General features: G+C 52.4%; 5 protein-coding genes across 5 annotated transcripts; 3 read left to right on the forward strand and 2 right to left on the reverse strand.

Moving 5' to 3' along the window:
• Window positions 1-8,477: 8,477 nt before the first annotated feature.
• CTAM01_11920 (uncharacterized protein) lies at window positions 8,478-8,795 on the forward strand (the record flags this gene model as incomplete). The annotated part of the gene is made up of 1 exon (XM_060527929.1): window positions 8,478-8,795. One exon carries the CDS (start codon window positions 8,478-8,480, stop codon window positions 8,793-8,795), a length of 318 nt encoding a protein of 105 aa, XP_060377473.1.
• A 1,024-nt stretch (window positions 8,796-9,819) lies between these two features.
• On the reverse strand, window positions 9,820-10,182 carry CTAM01_11921 (uncharacterized protein; the record flags this gene model as incomplete). Its single annotated transcript, XM_060527930.1, has 2 exons — window positions 9,820-9,900; window positions 9,955-10,182. 2 exons carry the CDS (start codon window positions 10,180-10,182, stop codon window positions 9,820-9,822), a joined length of 309 nt encoding a protein of 102 aa, XP_060377474.1.
• A 3,895-nt stretch (window positions 10,183-14,077) lies between these two features.
• Window positions 14,078-14,377, forward strand: CTAM01_11922 (uncharacterized protein; the record flags this gene model as incomplete). Its single annotated transcript, XM_060527931.1, has 1 exon — window positions 14,078-14,377. The coding sequence occupies one exon, from the start codon at window positions 14,078-14,080 to the stop codon at window positions 14,375-14,377; it is 300 nt and encodes a 99-aa protein (XP_060377475.1).
• Window positions 14,378-14,949: 572 nt separating this feature from the next.
• On the forward strand, window positions 14,950-15,353 carry CTAM01_11923 (uncharacterized protein; the record flags this gene model as incomplete). The annotated part of the gene is made up of 2 exons (XM_060527932.1): window positions 14,950-15,126; window positions 15,192-15,353. The coding sequence occupies 2 exons, from the start codon at window positions 14,950-14,952 to the stop codon at window positions 15,351-15,353; spliced, it is 339 nt and encodes a 112-aa protein (XP_060377476.1).
• Window positions 15,354-20,322: 4,969 nt separating this feature from the next.
• Window positions 20,323-22,369, reverse strand: CTAM01_11924 (uncharacterized protein; the record flags this gene model as incomplete). Its single annotated transcript, XM_060527933.1, has 4 exons — window positions 20,323-21,072; window positions 21,129-21,395; window positions 21,465-21,968; window positions 22,172-22,369. Coding segments are annotated over 4 exons (1,719 nt in total), but the record flags the coding sequence as incomplete, so codon positions are not given.
• Window positions 22,370-23,386: the final 1,017 nt, after the last annotated feature.

Here is a 23,386-nt window from a genome sequence, read left to right on the forward strand (position 1 = left end):
CGGAACTGGGCATTAAATGGGTCCAACCAAGCAATTTTTTCTTCTCTTCTCCTTGAAGTCCTTGCTTCTTGGAGCTACTTTGGGGCCTTTTGGAGACGAGGCCTTTCTCCAGCACTCCAGCTACGAATCGATTCTCACGAATCACTGATTCAAGGGAACTCAACGGGAAGAATGTGCAAAAAAAGGGCCGAACCACGTAACCAAAAAGGGGCCCTACGCGAGAAAAAAGAACTGGAGCTACGACGCAGGAGTTTTCGTTTGTGACGTCGAATTGGTCCCTGGAAACAATTAAACGAGAGGGACAAGAAAAAATTATGATGGAAATTCTCCGATGTGTCAACAAATTTTCAGTTTCGTGTCGATGAGGTACTTGTTTGTGTACCTCGTAGTGTACATACGTAAAGTGTGTGCGTGTGTGTTGTACGAATAAAACCTGCACGCCCGACTTACACTACGTGACTACATTATCAATGCCTTACCTACCAAGTATTCACCTTGCGGAAGAGTGTCATGCGAATGGAAGAGAGGACCCTCTCCCCTTGCATCTCGAATTGTGGATGCCACCGGATGGCGCTGCAAGAAACTTTCCCGCGCCCCTGGTCTTGTCATGATGTTATGGCGGTGTCAGCTTCGCGTTTCTGAGTGGATGAAAACAGCTGGCCGACGTGGACGAGCGTGGCTGCGTGGTCAGGCGATGAAAGGCCGTGGCATCCGTCCGCGCCCGCGGGATGGCCATCTGCCGGGCGACGAGGAAACTCAGAAAGAGAGAGAGAGAGAGAAAGATACGACATTGATAGTGGCTACGGTCAAGTGTTCTCTCTTCCCGGGCACGCATGAGGCGTAAGGTAGCGTTGAAACCTTTTGAATGTTTTGTTGTGGGTTATCAACGGGCCATGATGATGGGTGTGTTTCTCCCTGGCGACCAGTCAGTGTCAGTGTGACTGGATGATGCGATACCACGCTGATATGGAGCGATAAGGCCATCATCGCCCGTCTAGGGCCCAGATTCGCCCAGGGCAACACTCTCAATGGCTTCATGACCTGCGGTGAAGGGGTTCACTGTGCTAGTCTGTGTCTTGGACACTGAGACATGCGCCCTAACCCAACCTTCTTCGGTACTTGCGTGCCTTGGATCAAATGACGGTGACGGTGCGGGATGGGCGCGGGAAGTTTGGGTGTGCGAGACATGTCAGATGAGTCTTTTGGTGGTGTCTCCTTCAACCCTACCTACTTTCATGAGTTCTTGATTGTCAAGTCAAGGTACAAACAACCATGAACCAACCTTCTTGAGGCTTGAAACCCTCGAAGCCCACAGGGCTGCTGCTGCCTGCGTTCCCTCATTTACCGCCAACGGGCCTCATCTCAAAGTTCCCGTCTATTCCCGCGAATGGGACCACTAGAGAGGGTTGCCCTGCAGGGACCGATTCCGCACCGGACTCACTGATCGGCGCCCGACTTTCGGTGAAGTGGGCGACTTTGGCCGAAGTCTTTTTGAGGGTGTAAGGGCACGCAGTACGTAGGTATGCGTAATAAGAGACCAAGGAACTTGGGGAGAGACTTCTAGCTGAGATGTAAAAAGAGGCTACTACGGAAACCGGCAGTACCGGTCGTTAGCTAACCTTGCCTTGCATAGGTAACACACATTACCTTGTTTCTTACGGTAATCAGATCCTCTCACGCCTCTCTTGAAATAGGTCAAGGAGGGATCACTGTGGCGCTCTGCATGGTGCCGTGGACACATCAGAGACGGACACATCGGACGCCGTCTAAAAGATGACCGGACGGCACTGCTAGCAAAGTCAAAGACCACACAGTCTGACGAAATTGAATCCTTTGGTCAAAGCTTGGTTTGACGTCCAAGAGGTCTAGACTCTTGGGATGACCTTGTCAATGAGATGAAGCTCGTCTGCCATGTCTGCCAATTCTCGAACAGCAGGAAACAGCTCATCACTCGCTCGGTCAGTGCGTCATTCAGACGCAACTCTTGTCATCTCATTTGTCCGCATTTCATCGCATCTCAGCTTTGATCTGATTCACTCTCCTCTGAGCCCTCTCTCATCTTCACATGCCCACAGCCCCGTCACCAACACTTGGCTCCTTGGCCTGGTCCTCTGCTGACCCCGCAAAGCCACTCATGATTCTCAACGCCAAGTGTCCAGCCCGTTGCGCCTCTGAAGTCCTCTGGGCTGTTTGCGCCCCGCCGAGCCACTTTGGCTGAGAATTTGTCAACACAGCTGACGCCCGCACAATCCCTTTGTCACGTTTAAACTCCAGTGACGGAATGGCCCTCGGAAAGAGAGCAAGAAAAACTTGCAGCTCCTCGGTCCGCGAAGCTGCGACCGGTGAGGGGCTTTCAAAGCTCCCGTCCCCGGTCCCGCGGAGCTGTCGGCCGGAGCCCATTCCGTAGGTAGTGCCCGCTCACTTGGCCGAGATGAGGGGGCTACGATAATCACGAGGCGTCAATAAGAGCCGGGAGCCGAGCCTACTTTTTACTTTGCATAGCCGCGTTACAAAAGTCCTGTTGCTCCAAGGTTGCATCTAAAAGTCTAGAATGTCAAAGTCTCCCTGCTCAGTTTAGTCATCCAAATATCCTGCATATCCGAATGAGATAAGCCACCACAAGAAAGCCGAGAAGCCATCACGTTCGCCCGGCTGAACCTTTTTCTCGTTGCTTTCAGCACTGCGTCCTGTCCACTAAACGCTCGCGCTTTTCGTCAAGGATGCCTTATCCCGGCAACACGGAGAGTTCTTGGCCGTTGTCCCCTTGACGTACGATCCGGAATCCGCAAAGTCATTTTCTTGTACATCAGCTATACCCCGCATGTTCCAACGCCTGGTGGGCGTCCGAGGCGTCACAGGTCCATAATGAGATATAAGGTTGCAGTGGTCTGATGGAACTTTGTAGATTTACACATCAGATCTGGCTCAAAGCTTGCTGCGCCGCGGCACACTCGGACGACGGAAATGCCGGCTCCGGCGGAATGGACCGTTTTTCAATCCCGTTCCCGGCCGATAGACTACGCCCTGCCAGGAAGGTCTCGATGAACGACTCGTCTCCGGATTATCGAGCATCTGGCAGCTTAGGAGCAATGCGAGGGCAATGATTCCCCTAGAATCTTGCACGTGATGTACTAAGCGACTGAGGAAACAACTTCTGAGGGACACTGTTCACACATGGGACTCAACACCTGAACTTGGAAGAAACTCTTGGCGTACGTTTGATAATGTTGGCCTCGCTCTTGCAGTCGTCAGCCTGCGGCTTTACTTGGTGCGAACCTCGTCGATAGGTATAATCCTATGCTTCCATCCGGGATTTGTGGCTGCACTGAGGATTGGTCTTGGATCATTCCACCGGCAGCACCAATCTCCTCACCTACGTTCCTGCCACCTTGACATCCCCTGCACTTGAACTTTGACGTGTATTATCCTGTATCTGTGAGACTCCAATCTTTTGCTTTTGGGTGGATGACCTCGGCCGGAAAGACGCTGGTCCAGTTTCTACCGCGTTTGTAACCACGTAATGAGTAGCAGAACAAGGGCAAGGGTGGCAAAGCAAAAGTTCGCCGTCATTGATGATTTACTTGAGTATCAACAGACCAGATTCTTGCACACTAGCTGTAGCCATGACGGGGCTCCGAAAGGAACAGTTGAACTATCATCATGGATGATTGACAAGTGCATGCGGGGAACAAGGACTAAGAGGGCGGTAAACTTGTCATAAAACGGACTGACTATCTTGAATAGCAGCAACAGCTTCCATGTATGCCACAGTATTAGATCTCACTCACGGAAGGAAGCAGCTCTGGCTTTCTAAGGCGATGGAAACCAGACCGTGAAGTCTAGGTTGTGGTTGGTTGATGATTGACTGAGGGAAGGAGTTACTGATGTTGTCTGTGGGAAGGGCTACCACTGCCTTTGCGAATCTGGCGTATTTCACTGTACGGCACCTATATTCAAGATGGGATCCAAAACAGGTGCTTCTGAGCTTTACCATGTCGGTCGTTCGAGCACGATTCTCCCGAGCGTTGTCTTCTTAGTGACACAAAAGCCCAAGTCTACTCTCCCAAAACCGATCCTCACTACATTTCCTGATGATATTCAGACGCAAGCACCATCAGTCGACTCCGTGATCTGGTCTCTTAAGAACCGCAACAGCATTCATCACCTGTGACGAAACAGCTACTCAGACCGTGAAGTCTTCTCATTGAGGATGGCAATTCATGCACTAGGTATGATCATTCGTCTGCCAGGCTCCGCGTTCAACGTACTTGGGAGGGTCCCGGCGTTGAACATCGTATGCCTCCCTTAGAGACATTGCAGAACATGGTGTGAGGTGACTCCTGTCCATGAACAATAGCGAGCAGCCGCTCATGTTACTTTATCCCAAAGAGAATCGAGCAACACACACGAATGGGTACCAAGCTGCGAATTCTCGCACATACCCAGCCCGCAAAGAAACCTGTTCTATCTTCCTGATCTCAAGTGAGCCCATAGCGAACAATCACTGCAGCGCTTCAATGCGATTCAGCTTGGATAATCTGGACACATGAACTCTCCCTGGAGAGCCTTCATCACGCTGCTACGTACCGTCCACGACCTTACCGGGCTAAGAGGGTAACACGAAGGGCCCCTGACTCCACGGTCACAGAGCCACGTCCCTTTAAGTACTAAAACTATATTCAGCAATTCGATGCCACCGCCACCGACTCGGCACTCAATCATCTGCTATCAATTCCGCCCCTCTGTGTCACAACCACCTAAAACGGGCAGAGGTTCACAAACACGTTGTTCGGCCGCCAAGAATCTTACGAGTTGACTACCATGCGAAGCATACATCAAGTGGTATACCACGAGGGTTTATTCGAGGATTATCGAAGCAACCTTGATCATTCTGTACGTCCTTCAGTAGACCAGGACAAGAAGACGTTGTTCAATCTTACCTACCAGCTGTCCCAACCAACCAAGGAGAATCTCCGCAAAAGGTAGCGCACGTCTTTACTGTTCAGGCATTCCCTTTGCTGCTTTGCCTTTTGCCCTTGGGCCTTGAGCTTACCCGATCATTATTGTAGAGACTGTGAAGAAGACTTGGGGTGCGTACGGTGAGTGTCCTTTGCCCGTGAAAATTATATAAGAAGAACCGGAGGGGAAGGAAGAACGACGACTTTTGAGCCAGAGTCAACAGGCCATCGACGAAGCAAGAACCCTGAGATCTCTTCAGGAGAGAGTAAACTATCAAAGAAAGCACCTTCTGTCTCGAGCTGAAGTTTAGATTTCGGGAAGCAGCAGCGATCTCAGCTAGACACATTTTCTACTCTTCAACACGGACAATAATTCCTAGCAACATCAACAAGAACAACATTAGTCTCCGAGCCAAATTGATTCTACCACCAGAAGACATCGCCGATTTCATTTTCCAAAAATGTGCACCTACCAGTACAGTCAATATTGGTGCAGAAATGAGAAATGCGAGAACGAGAGTGGAAGTCATCGGCATCTACATACGAAAGTCGAATGCGCGGCTGTGAAGGAGGGAAGAGAATGTGCAGGGCCGATCGATATATTGTCCGCCAATCCCAGGAGGGGTTATTGCGGTAAGTGCGACGGACGCTTCAGCTCAGAGCAAAGCAGCAATTAGGGGCTGGTCGCGTTCGGCAGGCACAAAATCTATACAGCAGGGCAATGAACATGAATATGGTCGAGAACGATGGGCAAGGTCATCGTTTGGAGGGCACCTGATTGTATGTCCAACGAGTTCATAGGCAGCCCAGCGACGGATGCCAATGTTAAGCAACGGGTAGCTCTTAGTGACTGAGCAGTTTCGTGAAAGATAAATCACAGTTTTCAATCATAATGACAGTTGCCCGCATCATTGTGCTGTGCCTTCTGGTGACCGGTTCAGATCTTAGGAAGAAGCAGCTACTCGGCGTCACATCAGGGTTCGAAGGGTCCGGAAGGAAGTTGACTGATTCACCTTCCCAAGTACCATAAGCCACGATATCTCGAGTGCCGGACAGCATGATTCACTTCCTGTCTTCGAAATCATATAAAAGGGTCGATTCCCTTTGCTTCAACCAGAAATTACATCTGCTCCTCAAACCACGCACTTTCAACCAAGCAAACTACAAGACAAACTATCATCACTGCCCACTTCGACAAGAACCCATAAGCAACAAAATCGAAAACAAACACAATCTTCATCTGCCACAATCACCATTACCAGAACGTCACTGACAACATTCGCAAAGATGTGCACCCGACCCTATGTTCGGTACCACTGCGTCAGGTGCGGCACAAACCATAAGGAGAGAAAACTAGCGAGACAGCCATGCGCCCGGAAGAAGGCAGGCCACCCCTGCACAGACGTGCCTGTACTGGCATATGAGCACCGATCGGGCTACTGCGAGAGATCGGCTTGTAATCCATAGGCATCTGGTGGGTGTCTGCAAGAGAGTCCGAGTTGGGCGTCTAGCGCTCGCGTGTAGCACTTTGAGAGATGCCAGTCTTCAATAGCGGATAGCTATCAGTATCTTAGTTCGAAATAAAGCTCCCTAGTAGTTTTCAGTCATTCTAACAGTTGCCCGTATCGTCGTCCTTGTTCGTACATGTGCCCTTCTATAGTTCTGTGCCGGAATCTCTTGTGCCAATTTTTAGAAATAGCCTGCCTGGATTCGCGGAAGTCTCGCGATGAAGAGGTCCGATAATCCCTGTGTGTGTCTATGACCAGATTTACGACTTGGAAAGCTAGCTTCAAGGCCATACGGTGCCAAAATTTGGATATTCAAGCGCCAGAGTGCGGTCTTCAAAACCAGAGAATCGAGGCGGAACCCCGTGGCCACTCAATATCCTATTTCAAGCCAGCAATGATGTCAGTGAGCAGCAGGCCAATATAAATCGTAAATCGTCAATCCTTTCCTCTCGTGTTAGAGTCCTACTGATAAGATGAATCATCACATCCCCAGAATATGTCGATGCTCTCTCCTTCATAGATACTATACTCCGTCCGTGAACAAGATCAAAGATATCTCTAAATTTGCGATTTGAACCAGATTTCTGTTCCTTTGGGATAACACTACCCTGGAAGCTGGAACACCCATTTCGCGCCGCGCCGAGCGGCATGACCAGAAAAGCCATGTTGACGATGAGCAGTACTGGTTGTCTTGTCTTCACGTTGGAGTTACCAGAGTACTGCTCCGTGGCTGAAAATAGTCCATGATTCCAACAGAGCATCTGCCACGTTCTGATGGATTTCAGCAAGGACACGGCATATTGGTGCATTGATGATGCCAGTATTTGGACGTGGTGTATGCCGATATGCCGTGTATAAGTCCACGTATTGCTGTCACAGTGAAACCGGCAAGACTCTTGATAACAGCGAATCGCATGTTACGAGGTTGAGATGATAGCTCATAGTCTTGGAACAACACCAGGTCAGTAAAGCAAACTGCACCTCTGGACATGACTTGGTACCCTCATATAAAGTTGCCAAGTGATCTTTAAGTCACCTCTCCCCATGCTTCTCGGGCTGCTAGCCAATGTTGTCCGTCCATATGCGCCTAGCCCCCTAAACTGATATATATATACATCATGCTTCCCGCAGCAAGCTTGCGCGCAACTAGAAGCCGAGAAATTGGCAGTTCAAGAGTCTTGTTGGATCCCGGCTGAGTGTCGTCAAGCCCGCGCATTGGATGAGGTCGGTGCTGTTGAGGCCAGAACATGGCTCCCAAATCACCCGCTTCTGGCCCAGATTGGTCTGCGTAACTATTATGCGAGCCAATGCAACAGGCGCGAGAATAAAAGGGGCAGTGTCTCCTCAAGTTGCTACTGTTTAAGGAGTGGTGCAAGCCCGTGATGCTGCCTGTTGTCTTTTTTTTTTTCTCGTAGACTTAGGATGATTTTGAGAGAATAGTCACGAACTTCATGATCGGAGGGAACTAGGCGCCTGAACGGCTTGTGGCCACATCGTTGGTGTGCGGGGACTTGGTCACTTTACACGAACGCTTGGTTGAGGTATGAAGTTAAGCTTAAGGTAGTAGTGGGGAGAACCCTTGAGGCTCGACTCGAAGACAACTTTTAAAGTTATGTTACGTGATCAGTCAAGATCAAACCTGCCTCAGTAGGAAGACGAAAATGCCAGACACTGCAAGAAACAATGACATCTTGGGGCCAGGTCGATCCATTCGATGTAGCACTTGAGCGCAGCGCACATCACTCAAGTATCGAGGCGTAAACTCGTACCAAGACGACAACATCGCGGCGATGAGAGCCACACACCACAAACTACTACGTAAGTAGACCACGACGTTGATGTTAAAAGGGCCAACAGCTTTGGCAAACTAAGTCACTCGCCAACGAGTCCATCGAGACGACTGTCCGTACTCAAGTCTCTGGTGGCAGCCACTCGCCGACATCGAGTTACGGCATTCGGCATTGCCCAATCCATCCCTCACACCATCTTTCAATCTCATAAAACTTTTTCAATGCCGACATCGCCGATGCCGGACACCTCAAAAAGATTCAAACACACAAAGAAATGGAAGAGAAAACGGAACGACAAGAGTCAAGAACACACCCACCCAGACGTCCCCGAGTCAGGCTCTGACCCCCATCTGCCTGCCACTGGCGCTCTCCCACTCTGGCGCTCTGGCGCTCTCCATGCGCGCGCCCCCAGTATGCCCCCCCGGCACCAGCCGCCGGCCGTACCCGAAACCACGGGCAGTAACCCGCGCACGACCAGGGCCTTCATCCCGCGCAGAAGAAGAAATCGCGGCAAGCAGAAGGACACTAGTTATCCGTAGCGCGCATGCATGTGTGTGCATGCAACGCTGCTCTCCAGACTTTGCCGTGTCTGGGCTCCTGGAGTCCGGGACACAAGCCTAGACTTGCACTGCGGGCGAGGCAGCTGCAGCTTGACTAAGGTAAGATAGACTCAATTCTCTGTTCCGGCGCTGGACCTGCAGAGGAACACCACTGACGGAACCCGTCTGTTGGATTCGACTATGACTATGCATGTGCCTCAACTGTTGAGCGTCGGGGGGGGGGGGGGGGGCTGCTGTGTATTGTTGGCCGTCATGACCGTCAAGGACTCAGACGCATTGCAGACATTGTCCCCCAATAATAATCACTCGCTGCATCATGAAATAGGCACAAAAATATACTTTAACTGATTTGTATTCATTCTCGCGGGCCCCATGCTCTGAGCCGAGGCGCAGCTCTCACCGCTACTCAGCCCAAGATGATGCTCCACTGCTCGCGTTCGTTGCCTCGCAACAGTCTTATCTTGCTAACCTGTAGCCACGCCGTCCCGCAACGGGGTACAGTACGTGTATGATGCCTCCGCTGCACAAATCCCCCTGGTTGACATTTATCCACTCATGCAAAATAACAAGTCAGCTCTCGACGTTCGAGTCGGAGAGTCTCTGGTGATAATGCCCCAAAACCATCTAGATGCGAACCATGACGCTATCGCAGGCCGTTGCGATCAATGCAATAACAATTAAAACGAAGGCGGTGCCGTAGAAATGCGGATTTCTGTTTTGGCTCCCGTGATTTCCATGCTGGTTGCTGTCCTCTCTTTGGACATGAAGCCGTTCTAGTGACCCAGCGGAACATGCAACGCTGATAAAAACAAACGCCAGTGTACCCAATGCCACACAGAGGAGGGTATCGAGGTGAGGAAGGGAGGCGAGAAAGTCGACACAGGTATCCATGCTGGATAAACAGAGTCGACGTGAAAGGGGTATGAAATTCAAGCGCTCGCAAAGGGTATCGCGGTGATGGCGATCTATATCAAAGAAGATGGAGAGCTGAAAGAGGGCGCGCTTAGTGCTTCTTGTCGGAGCTGGCAGAGTGCTGCTTCGAGGAGTGGTGATGATGCTTGTGAGAAGAGTGGTGTTTGCGGACCTTGAAAAAGTCAGTGGCGGTCGCGAGCAGGCTTTAAGAGGCATTGTGGCTTACCCGTTGGCGACCGCGGTGCTCCTCCTCGTCCGAGGAACCGTTGCTCAGACGTCTCCTCTCCTCCTCATACCAGGTGCTCAAAGACTTGCCGCCAAACATGAGATCGTCATCTTCGATGATGGTGGCCTGGATCCAGCCTTGTGAAGCGAGGTCAAATTCTCTAGCGTTGGGATCCATGGCGCTGGCGTTGGGAACAACATAGTAATATTGGTCTTGTGCTGGTGACATTTTGTATGTGTCTGCTAGTGGCGGCTAGTTGTGGACTGGAAGGCGGGTAGGAATGCAAGATGGGATGGAATGCGCGGGTCCTTTATGGTTGTGTTTTGTGTAGACGTGAGATAAATGACGCGTGATGCTGGTTTTCGCGTAGATGAGTTGCTTGGCTGATGGTGTTTTGAAAAAGCCGGGGTGATCGCAGCTGGAGTTATTTAAGCCTCCAAGACAGGGACCCTTGAGTTATAGCTGGGACGGGGTGGCAGAGAGCAGGGAAGTCTGGACTCTGGAATTCGGAATGACGGGAGGGTGTGCTGGAAATATCGACGAAAGCGACAAAGAATCCAGGCGGGCGGGCGTTCGGATATCCAAGGGTCCAGTAAAAGAATTTACTGGCAGAGTAGGAAATGTTCGTTTTCCTTTGTTCGGTTGCCGATGAGAATAAGGCAGGGCGAGACAGCACTAGACGGTGTGGGCTGGATCGAGTAGAGGGCGGATCGGAGGAGCGGTAGTGAGTAGAGGCGTATGTGTGTAGACTTGTATGAGGCGGCGGAGGAGGAGGCTTATTGTGAGATCGTCGAGGCCCTTTGAAATTTCGGTCACTGCGGTGTGGCGGGATGTCAGAGTCGCGGAATAGAATAGAAAGAAAATCGGGAGGAGGCCGTCACGATGGATGCGGGTGAAGGCTGGGTTATTATGGATTATGGGATTGTGGGCTGCAAGGCAGCAAGTGCGAGGGTGCGGTCCTTTCCCCGTATTATTTCAGGTTGGCCTCGCGTGGCGGGAAGGAGCACCGTAGGTACCGAACCCGCTGTGTGTGGGTGTGGGAAGGAAGGGGGAAGGAGACGGAGTGACATGTGTGAACTTGTGAGAAGGAGGGAAGGAGGGGGCAGGGGTGGACTTCCCGGTCTGTGCAGAGTGGGAAGGAAGTGGGCGACCCCCTTCCCAGTGGAGACCGAGTAAGGTAAGGTAGGGCAACCGCGGGCAGGGGTGGAGAGAACAGGCGAGGGCGCAAGGGGGTGGGGGTGGGGGGAACGGAAAACGGAGAGCGAAACGGTGCGACGGCCTTTCGTTGATGACTTCCAAGTCCGTTTTAATGGGTACACGCACCTAACAAATGGAAGTAAGTAACTCACCCACACCTCACCGAAGTGGAAGCAAGGTAGAGGCCAGAGAGAGCCTAACGCGAAAGTCCAGGGGAGCTGGACACACATCGGGTCGAGTTCAGCCCAGCTGCCCAGGTCAGGACCAAAGGGACTGTGCAGCTTCAGTGCCAGCTGCTGTGTGTTGGCACTGGTAGGTAGGTCCTACGTGGTCGGCTGGCTTCACCTCTCAGCTGAAGACGCGTCTTCTCGGTGACTCTTGTCTCAAATCTTGTTCCTTCTGCCCAGCAAGTCGGAATGGCGGAGGCAGGGGGGTCGCATTCAATAGTCAATAGTCGGAGGGCAGGCTGACTGAGAGAGTCTGAGGTGAGGTGAGGTGCGTGAGCCTGATATTGGATTGGGTACGGTGTACGGAGTGCAGAGTATTGGTCCATTTGATGCACGAGTGCCACACTGCGGTGGTTTGCTGATGCCGAGACGATGGTATTGGTGCTGATGGCGAGGCCGATACCGAGTATTGAGACTGCTGATGCGGCCTAGTTTCGGCTCAGCAGGCCGCGAAGTGTCGGGTCTGAGTTTTGTGGGTGAAGGACTTGTTGGACCTGAAGATTCCCGTCAGAAGAAAAGAGTCAGAGTCGGAGGAATCAGACTGGTGGTGCCCGATGTTGATGGTGTTGGTGCGGGGGGTTCCGGAAGTGGAAGCGTAGGTACTTTCATGATACCACCGGCTTCGGTGGTGATGATTCAACTACCTTATTGCTGGACTCCTTCGCTCCGTCCAAGTCGGCGACGTGGCTGTAACTCTAGCCCGTTGCAAGCTTTGCTCCGTGAGATGGCTTGGGGTAATCTGGACTGCCGACGTGTCGGTGTCCGGAATGAAGGCTACCATAGGAGCTTAGATGGACCATCGGAGAGGTCTGGACTCTTGGGGTATTTGCAACCTCAAAATGTGCAGCCTACTTCTGGATGGCCTGGGCGGCCTAGATGGCCTGGATCGTGGACCACGACGATGCGATTGGGGGAGAGGGTTTGAAAGTCTACACTGTCCGTAGGTACTACGGTGTTTATTTGCCCGGCAGCTGAACACTTTGGAATATCCGTGAATGGCGTTGGCCGTGCATGAGATACAGATACATCTGGAGACATTGGGCAGCTGAGGCATATTGCCGAGAGAATACACGAAAGACAGCGCTAAGTCGGTGCAGGTCGTGATTTTACCTATAGATCTGAGATTGGTATATCTGTATCGATCGAATGTCTGGCTAATCCCATCACTCCCTGCACTTTGGTGTTTCTTCTTTCTGCCGAGGGCCCCGGGGATCCGTTTGAAACGGAAGAATAAAGGACAAGGCAAAGGGCGGGTATCCGTAGAGCAAGATATACCAAGGTACTGCGTAAGGTAGTAGTATCATGGATGATGATGGCGAAAAGGCGGAGTAGCTAGGTACCTACAGGAGCTGACCTTTGCGAATTCAAGATTATCTGTAATCTTGTGTCATTCCCGGCCTTCTTATCCGTGCCTTATCTGGCGGCTATCATAAAATAGGACCGCAGCACGACCGGGCGGTATTAGATCGAGCTGACGAAAGGCGAAGATAAAATGACAGAATAACAGCGACAAGCACATCCTGATGGGAGTCGATTGCCGGACTACGTACTTGGTATTCAACCATTGAGCCATGAATGAGTCCATGACACGGCCGAGGATTGCAGCGATGATACAGCACTCAAAACCTGGGACCGGCGGCGAGTAATGACGCGGATAACAGTTCACTGTAAGCCCTGGGCAAGTATCCGTACACGCCGAGAACGGAATACGTCCGTTCCTGTCAGCACCAGGGCGGCCGTCCGTGGCTGAAGGCCAAAGTACCTTTACACTGCCATGATCTGCAGATGTACATGTCGACCCTCTCACCTCTTACACGGAGGGGAAACCTTGGGGTGCATGGCCACCAGGCAAGACAGGGCTCCGGGGGAGGGCACTGGCACATTGCGGGCTGCAGGTTACCTCCTCAGGCGGGAGTCAGGCACCCTAGAAGGCAGGTCGCGGCGTCGCTTCGGCCATGGCAGGCAGAAAAGGCAGAAGACTAACCAGGCCCTTCAACACGATCCCATCTCTTGTCTTTTCTGCTGAGGGGATTTTTGAGAAACAAGATGGGGAAAAGGAAGACACGGCGCCTCGGGCGGACCAGGCGTGGATTTCTCGGGTCGGCCGTCTTCCGTTGAGATAACGAAGCGAAACGGACTTTGAGGCCAGGCACGGGTGACCATGACCGAGGCAAGACGGTTCGTAACTACCTAAATTCGGATACGGCGTTCAGGACTGGACGAGATACGGATGATAGGTACGGAGTACGCAGGTACTTTGCTTTACGAGACCGGCTGACGGCGAATGGAAGGTGACCTGCCGCGAGGAGTGAGAACTCGCTGAGGATGGAAGGCAGCGGGGGGTTCGATACTTACCTTACTCTACAAGGCATGGAGCGACGGATACGTACTCGACGTACCTGCCTTTACCTTCTTCTTGTTTTGCACTTGCGGTCCCCTAATTTGCAGGGCTGCACCACCAGGGCACCTCGGTTCCACCAATGTCTCCATCCAAAAGATGGGGGGCTCCTTCCACTTTTGACCCTGACACACCGACCGTCAGTCTGTCGCCCACCGTCCCAATCTACCGTCTACGCCATCTACACCGTCTTTCATCTCACCGAGTGAGGTGAGCGTCTCTCCTTCAAGTTTCTCGTCCAAAGGCTCCAACTTTGTGCATTTGTCTCGCCTGCCAGATTATCTCCGTCTTCAGCCCGCCAATGACACGCCAACCTGCTGCATTTCTCCAGTCACTGGCTCCCGCTGTCTGTTTCGTCGAGAATAAGGTCTTTGCTTTTCAACCAAACGCACGCTCGAACCTCGCAGGTTATTGTTTTTTTATTTGGCTAATCGACGCCTCTACCCGTAAAGAGTATTCCCGCCCGTCGTCGCCTTTGTTGATCGTCTGCCTCGTAAGTATTCCCGTGGCCCCTGGTGTGTCAAGAGTCAAGATACCAAAGGGCCGCTGCAGATCATGTCAAGCTTCAGATCTTGGCTCTGATCCCTTTGCAGATACCTAAAAGTGCCAGAGTACATCGGTACCACACCCGCAGCGTTGTTGAGCCTCGAATACCTGACTCGGAAAATGATGTGCGCCAGCCAAGCATGTGTATCGCCTCTTGGATCCTATGGCGGAACCTGGCCGACAAACACGTCATATCAAAGATGGAAGAGACGCGCGAGACTGACACGAAGAAACACTCGATACGACATCGCCATCAGCTCGTCCGCTAGAGAACCTCACGAAGTACTGGTATAGCCAGACATTGTACAAACACGCTGGGGCTCCTTTGCTCGTCCTGCTTGCGTGTCCATCTCGCACTCTGAAGCATTAGACCGACAACCTTGATAAAAGGGTCCGAATCTCGAGACAGGGCAGCGTCGACGACGGTGACAAGGCTCCGTCAAAGGGACTGATACGGTGATGGATGGACGGCACATCCTTCTCTTGGCTTGGCCCCTCTGCCCCTTGGTCTGTGGCCTCTATCGTTTCCTCCTCCTGGATCTTGGCAGGCTGTGCCAAAGGACCAACCCTGCAATCAAATACGGACGCTACCCGTTCTGCCCTGAAGGCCCGTCCGGATATTGCTGAATGCAATGGGGACCTCGGATGCTGAACCACGGTTACACTGTCCACAGCCTTTTTAACTGGGCACCCGTCAGTGTCATCCTTGAATCTGGATATCAAAAAAAGAACGAGCTGCCGATTGTCATCTCGCCATCTGGGGCATCTGGAGCATCTGGGGGCATACGCGCATCGGTATGCGACGTGCAATTTTATCGGTTCATCGCCAGCGATCAACTCATTTAACCCCCAGAATATCATCACGCCAGACTGATGCATCGCCCCATGCCCCGTACCCAAAATCTGCTTCTGGACAGACTTGCTCGAGACTGAAGGACCTGACAGCGGATACACTCTCCGTTACAGTTTTCCGTTGGCCTTCTCAGAGTTCTACGTACCGTATCCGAAGACAGGATTACCTAGATGCCTAAGCCCAAGTGTGCAGGATTAGTCCCAACATGAATCTTTACGGTTCAAACCAAACACGCACACACCGTATCCGTAGTGTACAGCATGTCGTCTCAAGTCACCGAATTCCACGCGACAATGGAGATACGTACACCGACCGACTCGGGCATAGCCGAAAGAGCACCGACTCATTCACGCACATTGCGACCATCCCGTATGAAACGGCCTGAATCAGTTCTCGCGGGATCTACTGGCCTTCTTCGACTCAGCTCGAGTCCTCGTAGCGGTCACGGCAGCGTCGCGCATGCCATCCAACCGCATGGGGAAAGCCTATTGAGGCTACATTTTGCACCAAGAGTCGAAGAAGAAGAAGAATGTTTTCCCGCACTCGATGCACATCCTCATCCTCGGACCAAGTCCGGCAACGGCAATACTTTGGCGTTTCTTGGGACCAGCTCGCCGGAGCAAGGCACGGCGTTTCGAGGAAGGACTTGATTGACCAACTGCAACTGTATCTCGTCTTGTACCCGGAGTATCGCTTGGCACGCTGCAGAAAACCTAGAATCTCTCACAGAAGAACTCTGATCGTCGCGCATGCCGTATAGACACACGCATCCACACTTTCGTAAACCGGGCGCTTCAAGTAGGTATACCGGCAAAAGTGTCGGCTCCTTTCTTTTGAAGTTACGGGCCGCGCCAGACGCACGGAAAACGGTCGGTGAGGCCCGCCACAAGGAGATGGCCGCCGGGCAGAGAGCCACATGTCAAAAAAGGTGTCAAGAGATGGAAGATCTCGATTGCGGCTTATCGCGGGGATGGGGGGTTAAGTCACCAGCTGCGATCTCGTTCAACCAATCCTCGGTGAAGAGGCGGGGATCAAGGTTGGTTTCCAGAGCCATGAGGCAGCAGTCACGAGGACCCAGAGCCTTGCCGCAAGTTGCAACGCATATATCTATTCAGTGCTCTATAGACGATTGCCGTGAAGAGTGAGTGATTGGGTTCGAGTGCCGGCCAACGGCGGGCATCCTTTGTCCAGTTGTGGCATGCCGCATGACGGGCGCCTTGCCGGCCGGCAAAGGCCATGTGACCGGTTCGCTCTCTGGTAGGTACCGGCGCCGGACCAATATGGGTATTCCTGAAGGTTTGGATGTTTGATGCACACTTCACCCAGACAAACAGAAACATCATTGGTGATGTTATGTTTTATGCACGATACCCGCAGACGGCGCGGCGGCGACACACTACAGTCGATTCTACCGTACACGTTTTCAAACGGCGGGATGTAGTATACAAAGGGATTTTGCGGTACTTGGCGAGGTGTGAAGATAGGTATCGCCCTCGGGGTATTTTTCGCGTGTGTTGGCTGCGGCGAACGGCGATCGTACATTACTTCGGGGGAAACGTCTCCGCAGCTTTCTCACCAAGAGATCTACATACGGCCGAGGAAACACGAAAGAAGAAGCGTGGGCGGCTCCGCTCACGGGTCCATCTGTTGCAAGTTGCAGGCTTGTAGCGCACATCATTGACCAAAAAGGCTTAAAGGTACAGAGGACCGGGTCGCGGCGGCGAAACATGTGCAAAAGAAGAAAGAAAAAAAGGCATTCTTTTGACAAAGATGGCAAATTTTTTGCCTTCCGTCATGATAGTGCTATCTTGCATCGGCGGAGAAGCTCCGGGTTGGGGGCGAATGAGGTTGCGACGAGCTGAAATGCGCGAGTCGTCGCAAGTTTTGGTGATGGAGTCAATCAACGTTTTAGTTACTGCGTTAGTTACTGCGTATGGAGGTGTGGATGGTGTTCATGCCCCTCGTCTTTTGGGTCCGATGCAATACGGTTGAACCACATGGTGACAGAACACACTCAGCCCCCCAAAGGTTCCGATACCGCACGCACACCGCACCGGACCGTCGAACTTGATGGTTGTGTGGATGTCAAGCAGACCGAACTGTGGGAAAACGGAATCATCAGATCAGCCAAACCGACGGAGAGTGAGAGTTAGATTCATGGGGTGGTTGTTCCACAAGGCACAAAGACGGTGAGCATAACAGACAGGTTTCGCCACGGGATGGAGTCATGGTATCGTGGAAATCGTGACAAGAGGTTTTCCATGTCGTTCATCAACTGAGACGCGGCGCGTGGTCCGGCGTCGTGGCGATGACGTCAAGGTTCGATGGAGGGGCAGAAGGGGGGGGGGGCGGGGGTTCATCCTCTTCTTCTTCTTTTTCTTCTTCTTCGTCTTCGTCTTCTTCGAGTTATCCTTGCCGGCTGCTTGGGTTTCCTGCTCGGGAGGGACCAACCCCGCGCATACTGTCACTATTACACCACAGATGCACTACTTTACTCACTTTTGTACGCACAAATGCTGTGCCCATTGACTAGCAAAAGGGTACTCCGTAAAGTAGTTGTGTCTTGCTTGGAGCGGCGGCGAGAGGGGCAACAGGAGCCAGTGACAACATCGTGTCCGCTTCGGAAGCGACGTTTCCAGGGAATTTAAACTCTTTGGCAGCTCCATCCGCGCGGGAACCCTGGGAAAGGAAAAAAGAGGCTTCGCGGCGTGGCGTGGCGTAGCGTGGCAGGCAATGACATCAGCGAGGAAAAAAGATTTCAACACCAAACTGATTCGTGGCGGAGGGACTTACATAGATGCCTGCGAGAATCCTTACCTTGCAAGTTGCCTTGCCTGGCCCAGTGACGGTGACAGAGCACTGGAGCCGTGTCAGTCGAATGCAGCGGGATGCAAAGAACCCGGAATCCTGGGAGAGTTTAAACGGTTTCTCAGGAGTCAAGGGGGGCCATTGGGCCGTGGGTTGTTGGTGATTACACACATACAGAGAAAGGATAAAAAAGACAAAATGACAAAAGGTAAAAAGCTAGAATGAGCCCTACGACGAAGTTACGTCGCCCCGGGTCGGGCCCCCCCCCCCCCCGCACCCTAACGCAAATCACTTTAAAATCAAGGCACCTCGTTTAGAGGGGGAGGGAAAAGGCTCTTTCTGGGAGTTTGCCATGTGGCTGGTCGCCTGGCCGCTGGACTCAAACTGCTTGCAGAAGACTTCCGTGCCTGACTGACCCTGACGTGGGTGACGTTCACCTATGCTAAGGTAGCTAACCCCCACCACGTCACTGGCGATGATCTTCAAGGGTTGCTGAATCGTATCGTGCAGCGAGGTGACTACGCTTTCCGCGGGAGTATGTAGAAGATTTGCCATGCCTGTCTATTTCGGATTGGATAGTATGGTAAGCCCGGGGCGGTGTATCACAGTTTGAGAGTTCTTCTAAGCTGCGTCTCGTGATGGTGAGGCGGTGCTGCTTGGTGCTGATGCGGATGCTGATCAGGGAAGAGTCTATCGTAAAACCAATCAGTCTCGTGTTGATTGGCGCTTTTCTCATACCTTATTCTACCGTGTAAGAATTCTCGGATTTCAAGTCACACCCTGCAGATCTTGGGATTACCCGAGGGATCGTAAACGGTATCAAAGCAAAAGAATCAATGGCTGCGAAAACGGATGGCCGAAGGACACCGGGTAATGCTGTTATCCCCCCTCGGACCCCCTCCGCCTTGGATTATGCGTTCTTGCCGGGCTTTTTTGGCTTGCCTTAACTCGCGACAGGGGAAATGGGTGAACCGTGCTGTGCTGTATTGTCCTGCTGTCGATGCCGAGGCCGTCTGCCGCCTGCCCTGAATATGATTGAAACGCCAGAAACTCTTCCGTGGGGACAAAAATCGTGTACCTGGACATACTTGCGACACGGCTCGCGCATATTGGAATACGGACCGCGGTGCGCCGCAAAACGGTCTGGCGGGGTCGAGGCCCGTAAAAGCAGTGAGGTCATTGCGGGATGTAGGATGCAAATGACAAGACGGCAGGTGGTGCCCAGGGGGAGGGGGGAAACAAGAAGGCCGCGGTCTTTTTTCTTCAATCTGGTTTCTACGGGTTGATTCGGGTAGTTCGGCCGGGAGAGTTCATGCAACTTCTGAGAAAACGTCAACGATTAGAAGGCCTCTCGACCATCGATCGTGCGGATCGGACGGGATCGTGGACGGACTTGGGAGGGGCCAGTCGGGAGAATAAATGGGGCTTACGGGACTGCCGGTGCCGTCCGGGATGGGCGGAGTGGTTTCCTGAATTTGCTTCGGGCTTTTGTCTTTTTTTCTCTTGCGGCCATCTCCTGGCAATCCTCGTCGGACTTGTGAGTGAGTATATTCGTATTCTTGAGACATACTGGCTATCTACCCCCCTAGACATATCCTTCTCATCACGGATCTGAATATTTTAAAAGGGGGAATATCCGGCAGTGTGCTCAGACACGCTTCTGCCACCAAGAGGTCTTGTCGCCGTTTCGGATCCGAAGGAGGAGTATTCAGCCGCGCTTCAAATTTCCCATGATGACAGAACATATGCTAAAAAAAAAGAAGAAAAACGAAAAGACGGATGGAAGCTTGCGAGGCTTGGGCATGCGTGGGTACGTGTGTGCAGCTCGCTTGGCCTCGCCTACACCTTCTAGTTCTGCTTGGGGAGGCCGACAGCCTGCGATGTTAGGGCTCGAAACTTGCTCAGGGTTATGTAGCCTTTGGGATACTAGACGATGGGTAATTTCCAGCTTGAAGGGGTCTAGCACAGATGAGTTTCCTTCATGGGGTACGAGAAGCAGAGTTGTCACAGCGGTTCGCAATGTGAATTGAAGCTGGTGCGTGATGAAGTTATACGGGATTTTATAGCATCACAACCGCGAGAGGACTTTGGGGCCATGATACACCTCACATCATGATAAAGTAGCAATGACTAATGTAGATAGTCCATCCCTTTGGTAATCGATAGCTTGCTTGAATATAGTGCTCGCTTCAACGGTGTACATGAAATGCCCCAAACGCCTTGCCCATTTAACCTGGCTCGCAATGTTCTTCCGCCACGCAAATACAACTACAGCACAGATAGGGAAAAAGTAATCGGGAGAACTCCAGACTGCTGTGGGAATCAATCCGACAACGCCTTTACTCCTTCTTCTCCTTCTTCTTGCCCTCATCCTTGGACTTGGACTTGGACTTGCCCTCATCCTTGGAATCGTCCTTATCCCCATCCTTTGAGTCATCCTCAGACCCGTCCTTGTCCTCAGACTTTTCTTCCTTTGAGTCATCCTGCTTGTCGTCCTCGTCTTGCTTATCCTCCTCCTTCTCCTCCACCTTCTCATTTTCCTCCTCCTCGGAGTCGTCCTTCTTGTTGGCACCGGTGGCCTTCTTGTCATCCTTCTTGCTCTTGCTCTTGGAGTCGCCCTTCTTGGCATTCTTCTTCTCCTCCTCCTTTTGCTTCTTCTCTTCTTCCTTCCTCTTCTTCTCAGCCTCTTCCTTCTCCTTTTTCTGCTTCTTTCTCTCCTCCTCCTCGAGCTTAGCCCAGTCCTTGGTGGTGTCGGTCTTGCCCAGGTGCATGCTCTCAGCTAGGCCTTCGCCAATATGGGGTTGTGCGTTGCCAATCTTGGTGCGACCAACCAAGCTGACAAAGATGGAGACTCCAACAATGGCAGTCAGGACGAAGCGGTAGATTCCGTACCATTGTGGGGTCCAGCCCTTGTTCTTGGCTCGGGTGTCGGCAAGGTAGAGGAAGGTGAAGGCGGCGAATTGAGAAGTGAGGGCGTATTCGACGGGCATGAGGAGGGATGGCCAGGCAATCATAGGCGCGACGACACCCATGCCGTAGCGGAACTTTGTTCGGGTGGGATGAGGCGTCTTTTCGGCGTATTCCATGCCCTGCAGTCGCGTTAGCCCAGTCATTCCGTCACAGTTGACGCGCGGATGCTGCTCACCCAATGGACTGCTCCGAGGAAGGAGATGATGATGGCGCCGTATCCGAGCTGAATGGGCTCGAGGAGGCTCAGCCAGTATTGCGCTGAATCATGATTCATGTAAATATGGTTTGCAAATGTCGATGTAGAGGGCCATTCGAGATTCAGGTCCCAGCTCAGGTAGACTGTGCTCAGGGATGTAGCAAGGTAGGGCAGAGTGCCTGCAAGACCGAGCAAGTAGGGCTCCCTTGGCACTTCGCTAAGATTGAAGGTATCCTTGACAATGTTCTATCGGTAATGTGTCAATTGGTGTGTACCGTATGATATCTGGGGCGGAGCAGGCTGGTGCAGACTTACCAACTCCTTCTTGAGTCCTCCCGTGAGATCCTCTTCCTTTTGTGTTTTCGCGGGCTCCGGCTCAAAGAGGTGAATCCTAGACGACTCGGTCGAAACCGCCTCGGGATTAGACTCGAGCTTCTTCTTTGCAATCTCGGCCTCGGCCTTCTTATCGATCTTGTCGTAGGGCGAATTGGTGTATCGCGCTTGGAGGGACAAGGGAATCAAACGAGCTTGGAGGGCCGAAGCAGGTCGCCTGGGGGTGTGAAGAGCACTCGACGGAGACCTCGTCGAAAAGGGTGTTGACGGGATTGCTGAGGGAGCTGCAACTTTGCGTGGAGAAATCCGCGCGAGTTGACGCGAAGAGCGAAGCATCGTGAGGGAGCTTTGGCGTATGTTTTCAGGAGCTACCTTGTGTGCGAGGATGGCGAGGTTGATATGGTTTTGGGCAGTTTCAAGTTGTAGTCTAAATGTATGAACGGAAGGAATCAAGGTCGGAATGAAGCCAGCAAACAGTTGTATCCTCTCTGGGAATTGGTGGTATCAATGCCTGTGGGAAGTTGTTGTTGATGATTGTTGAAGCAAAACAAGAGTCCGGCCGAGTGTCTTGAAGGCCTCTTTTGGTGTCGCCCAAGAGGACCAATTAAATTCGCAAAGTGCCTACCTTATCCGATTGCCTCAAGTTGATGTAAGGCTCGGGTCCAGAACTGGAACTGGACGTGGAAAACCAAGGCACACAGCTGGTCCACGGTAAGGTCCTCATTGCTCGCGTTTGCATGGCCATCAGATCGCACGCAGCCCAGGCCATCGAGGTTGCCAGAGCTCCAGCTGCCGGATGGTGACGTAATGTGGAGACCTGTCCCATGCCCAAGGTGGTAGGTACTTAGTGACGTCCGGGCCAGAGGCTCCGCATTGGACGAACCAGCAGCTGAGTGGGGTGGAGTACCGCTACTGTTTAGTGGCCCAAGCTCCTCCTCTTCTATCCCCCGCCGTCTGTGCCGATGCGATGCCACGCCTTGGGTGACTACCTCAGGTACCTGTCTCACCTCACCTTACTTACGCAGCCCGTACTCCGTACCTTAGGCAGGTAGGTACCGAATCAAGGGAGCACGAAAGGCAGGTGAGTGCATTCCCTCAGTCGTAGGTATTTACCAGACGTAGGTATTTACCATCGCAAGCGCATATGTAGCAATTAACACAGACATTCCAATGTTGTAGTTCGTCCTAACGCACCAGATCATGATTGAATTTCCAAAACCGAAAAGAGAGAGCACTTGACACTTGCCTACCGTAGCCAAGATTCGTAACCTCTATTCCTCTTTGATGATGGGAGTCGAGTTCCGCTTAAAGTTTTGATACAGATACGTACAAACCTGAGTGAAGGTCTTACCGAATTGGGCTATGATGTAGGTATGTAGCTACCTACCTTGACTGAGGTCCGGAGTACTGTGTAGTCGGTAGACCCACCCTGCCGTGGCTCAAAGGGTCCACTAGGATCCACTTGTAGACGTCTGTGACGGTCCATTCGGAGCAGGAGCAGCTGAAGTTCTGGCAAGAGGCAGCGGGCAGCCACACAGTCTGCCCTGGGCCGAGCTGTTGCCCTGGCCTGTTTCTGGCTCTGGTGCGGGGGAAAGCACTTTGGCAGCTGGCTGGCGCTCACCCACTTCAACAATCAGGCAGCGTCATCATGCACAAATCCGCCGCTCCCTCAGTCCAGACCCCAACCTGCCCCGACACTGTGACCAAATCAACCCTGCCAACGCCCACCCCCCAGTACCAGCACAAGCACAAGCACAAGCACCAGCTCAATATCGAAAACGCAGACGAGCCTGCAATCTGTCAAACTTGAGCTGGCAAACATTCACTTTTGGGCAAATCTGCGACGCGGCATTCTCTTTCCCATACCTGCTTACCTACCTTGCCCTACTTCGCCGCCAGTACAC

The sequence above is a fragment of the Colletotrichum tamarilloi genome (assembly GCF_030869305.1).
Source record: "Colletotrichum tamarilloi strain Tom-12 chromosome Unknown Scaffold_69.1, whole genome shotgun sequence".
Lineage (NCBI taxonomy): Eukaryota > Fungi > Ascomycota > Sordariomycetes > Glomerellales > Glomerellaceae > Colletotrichum > Colletotrichum tamarilloi.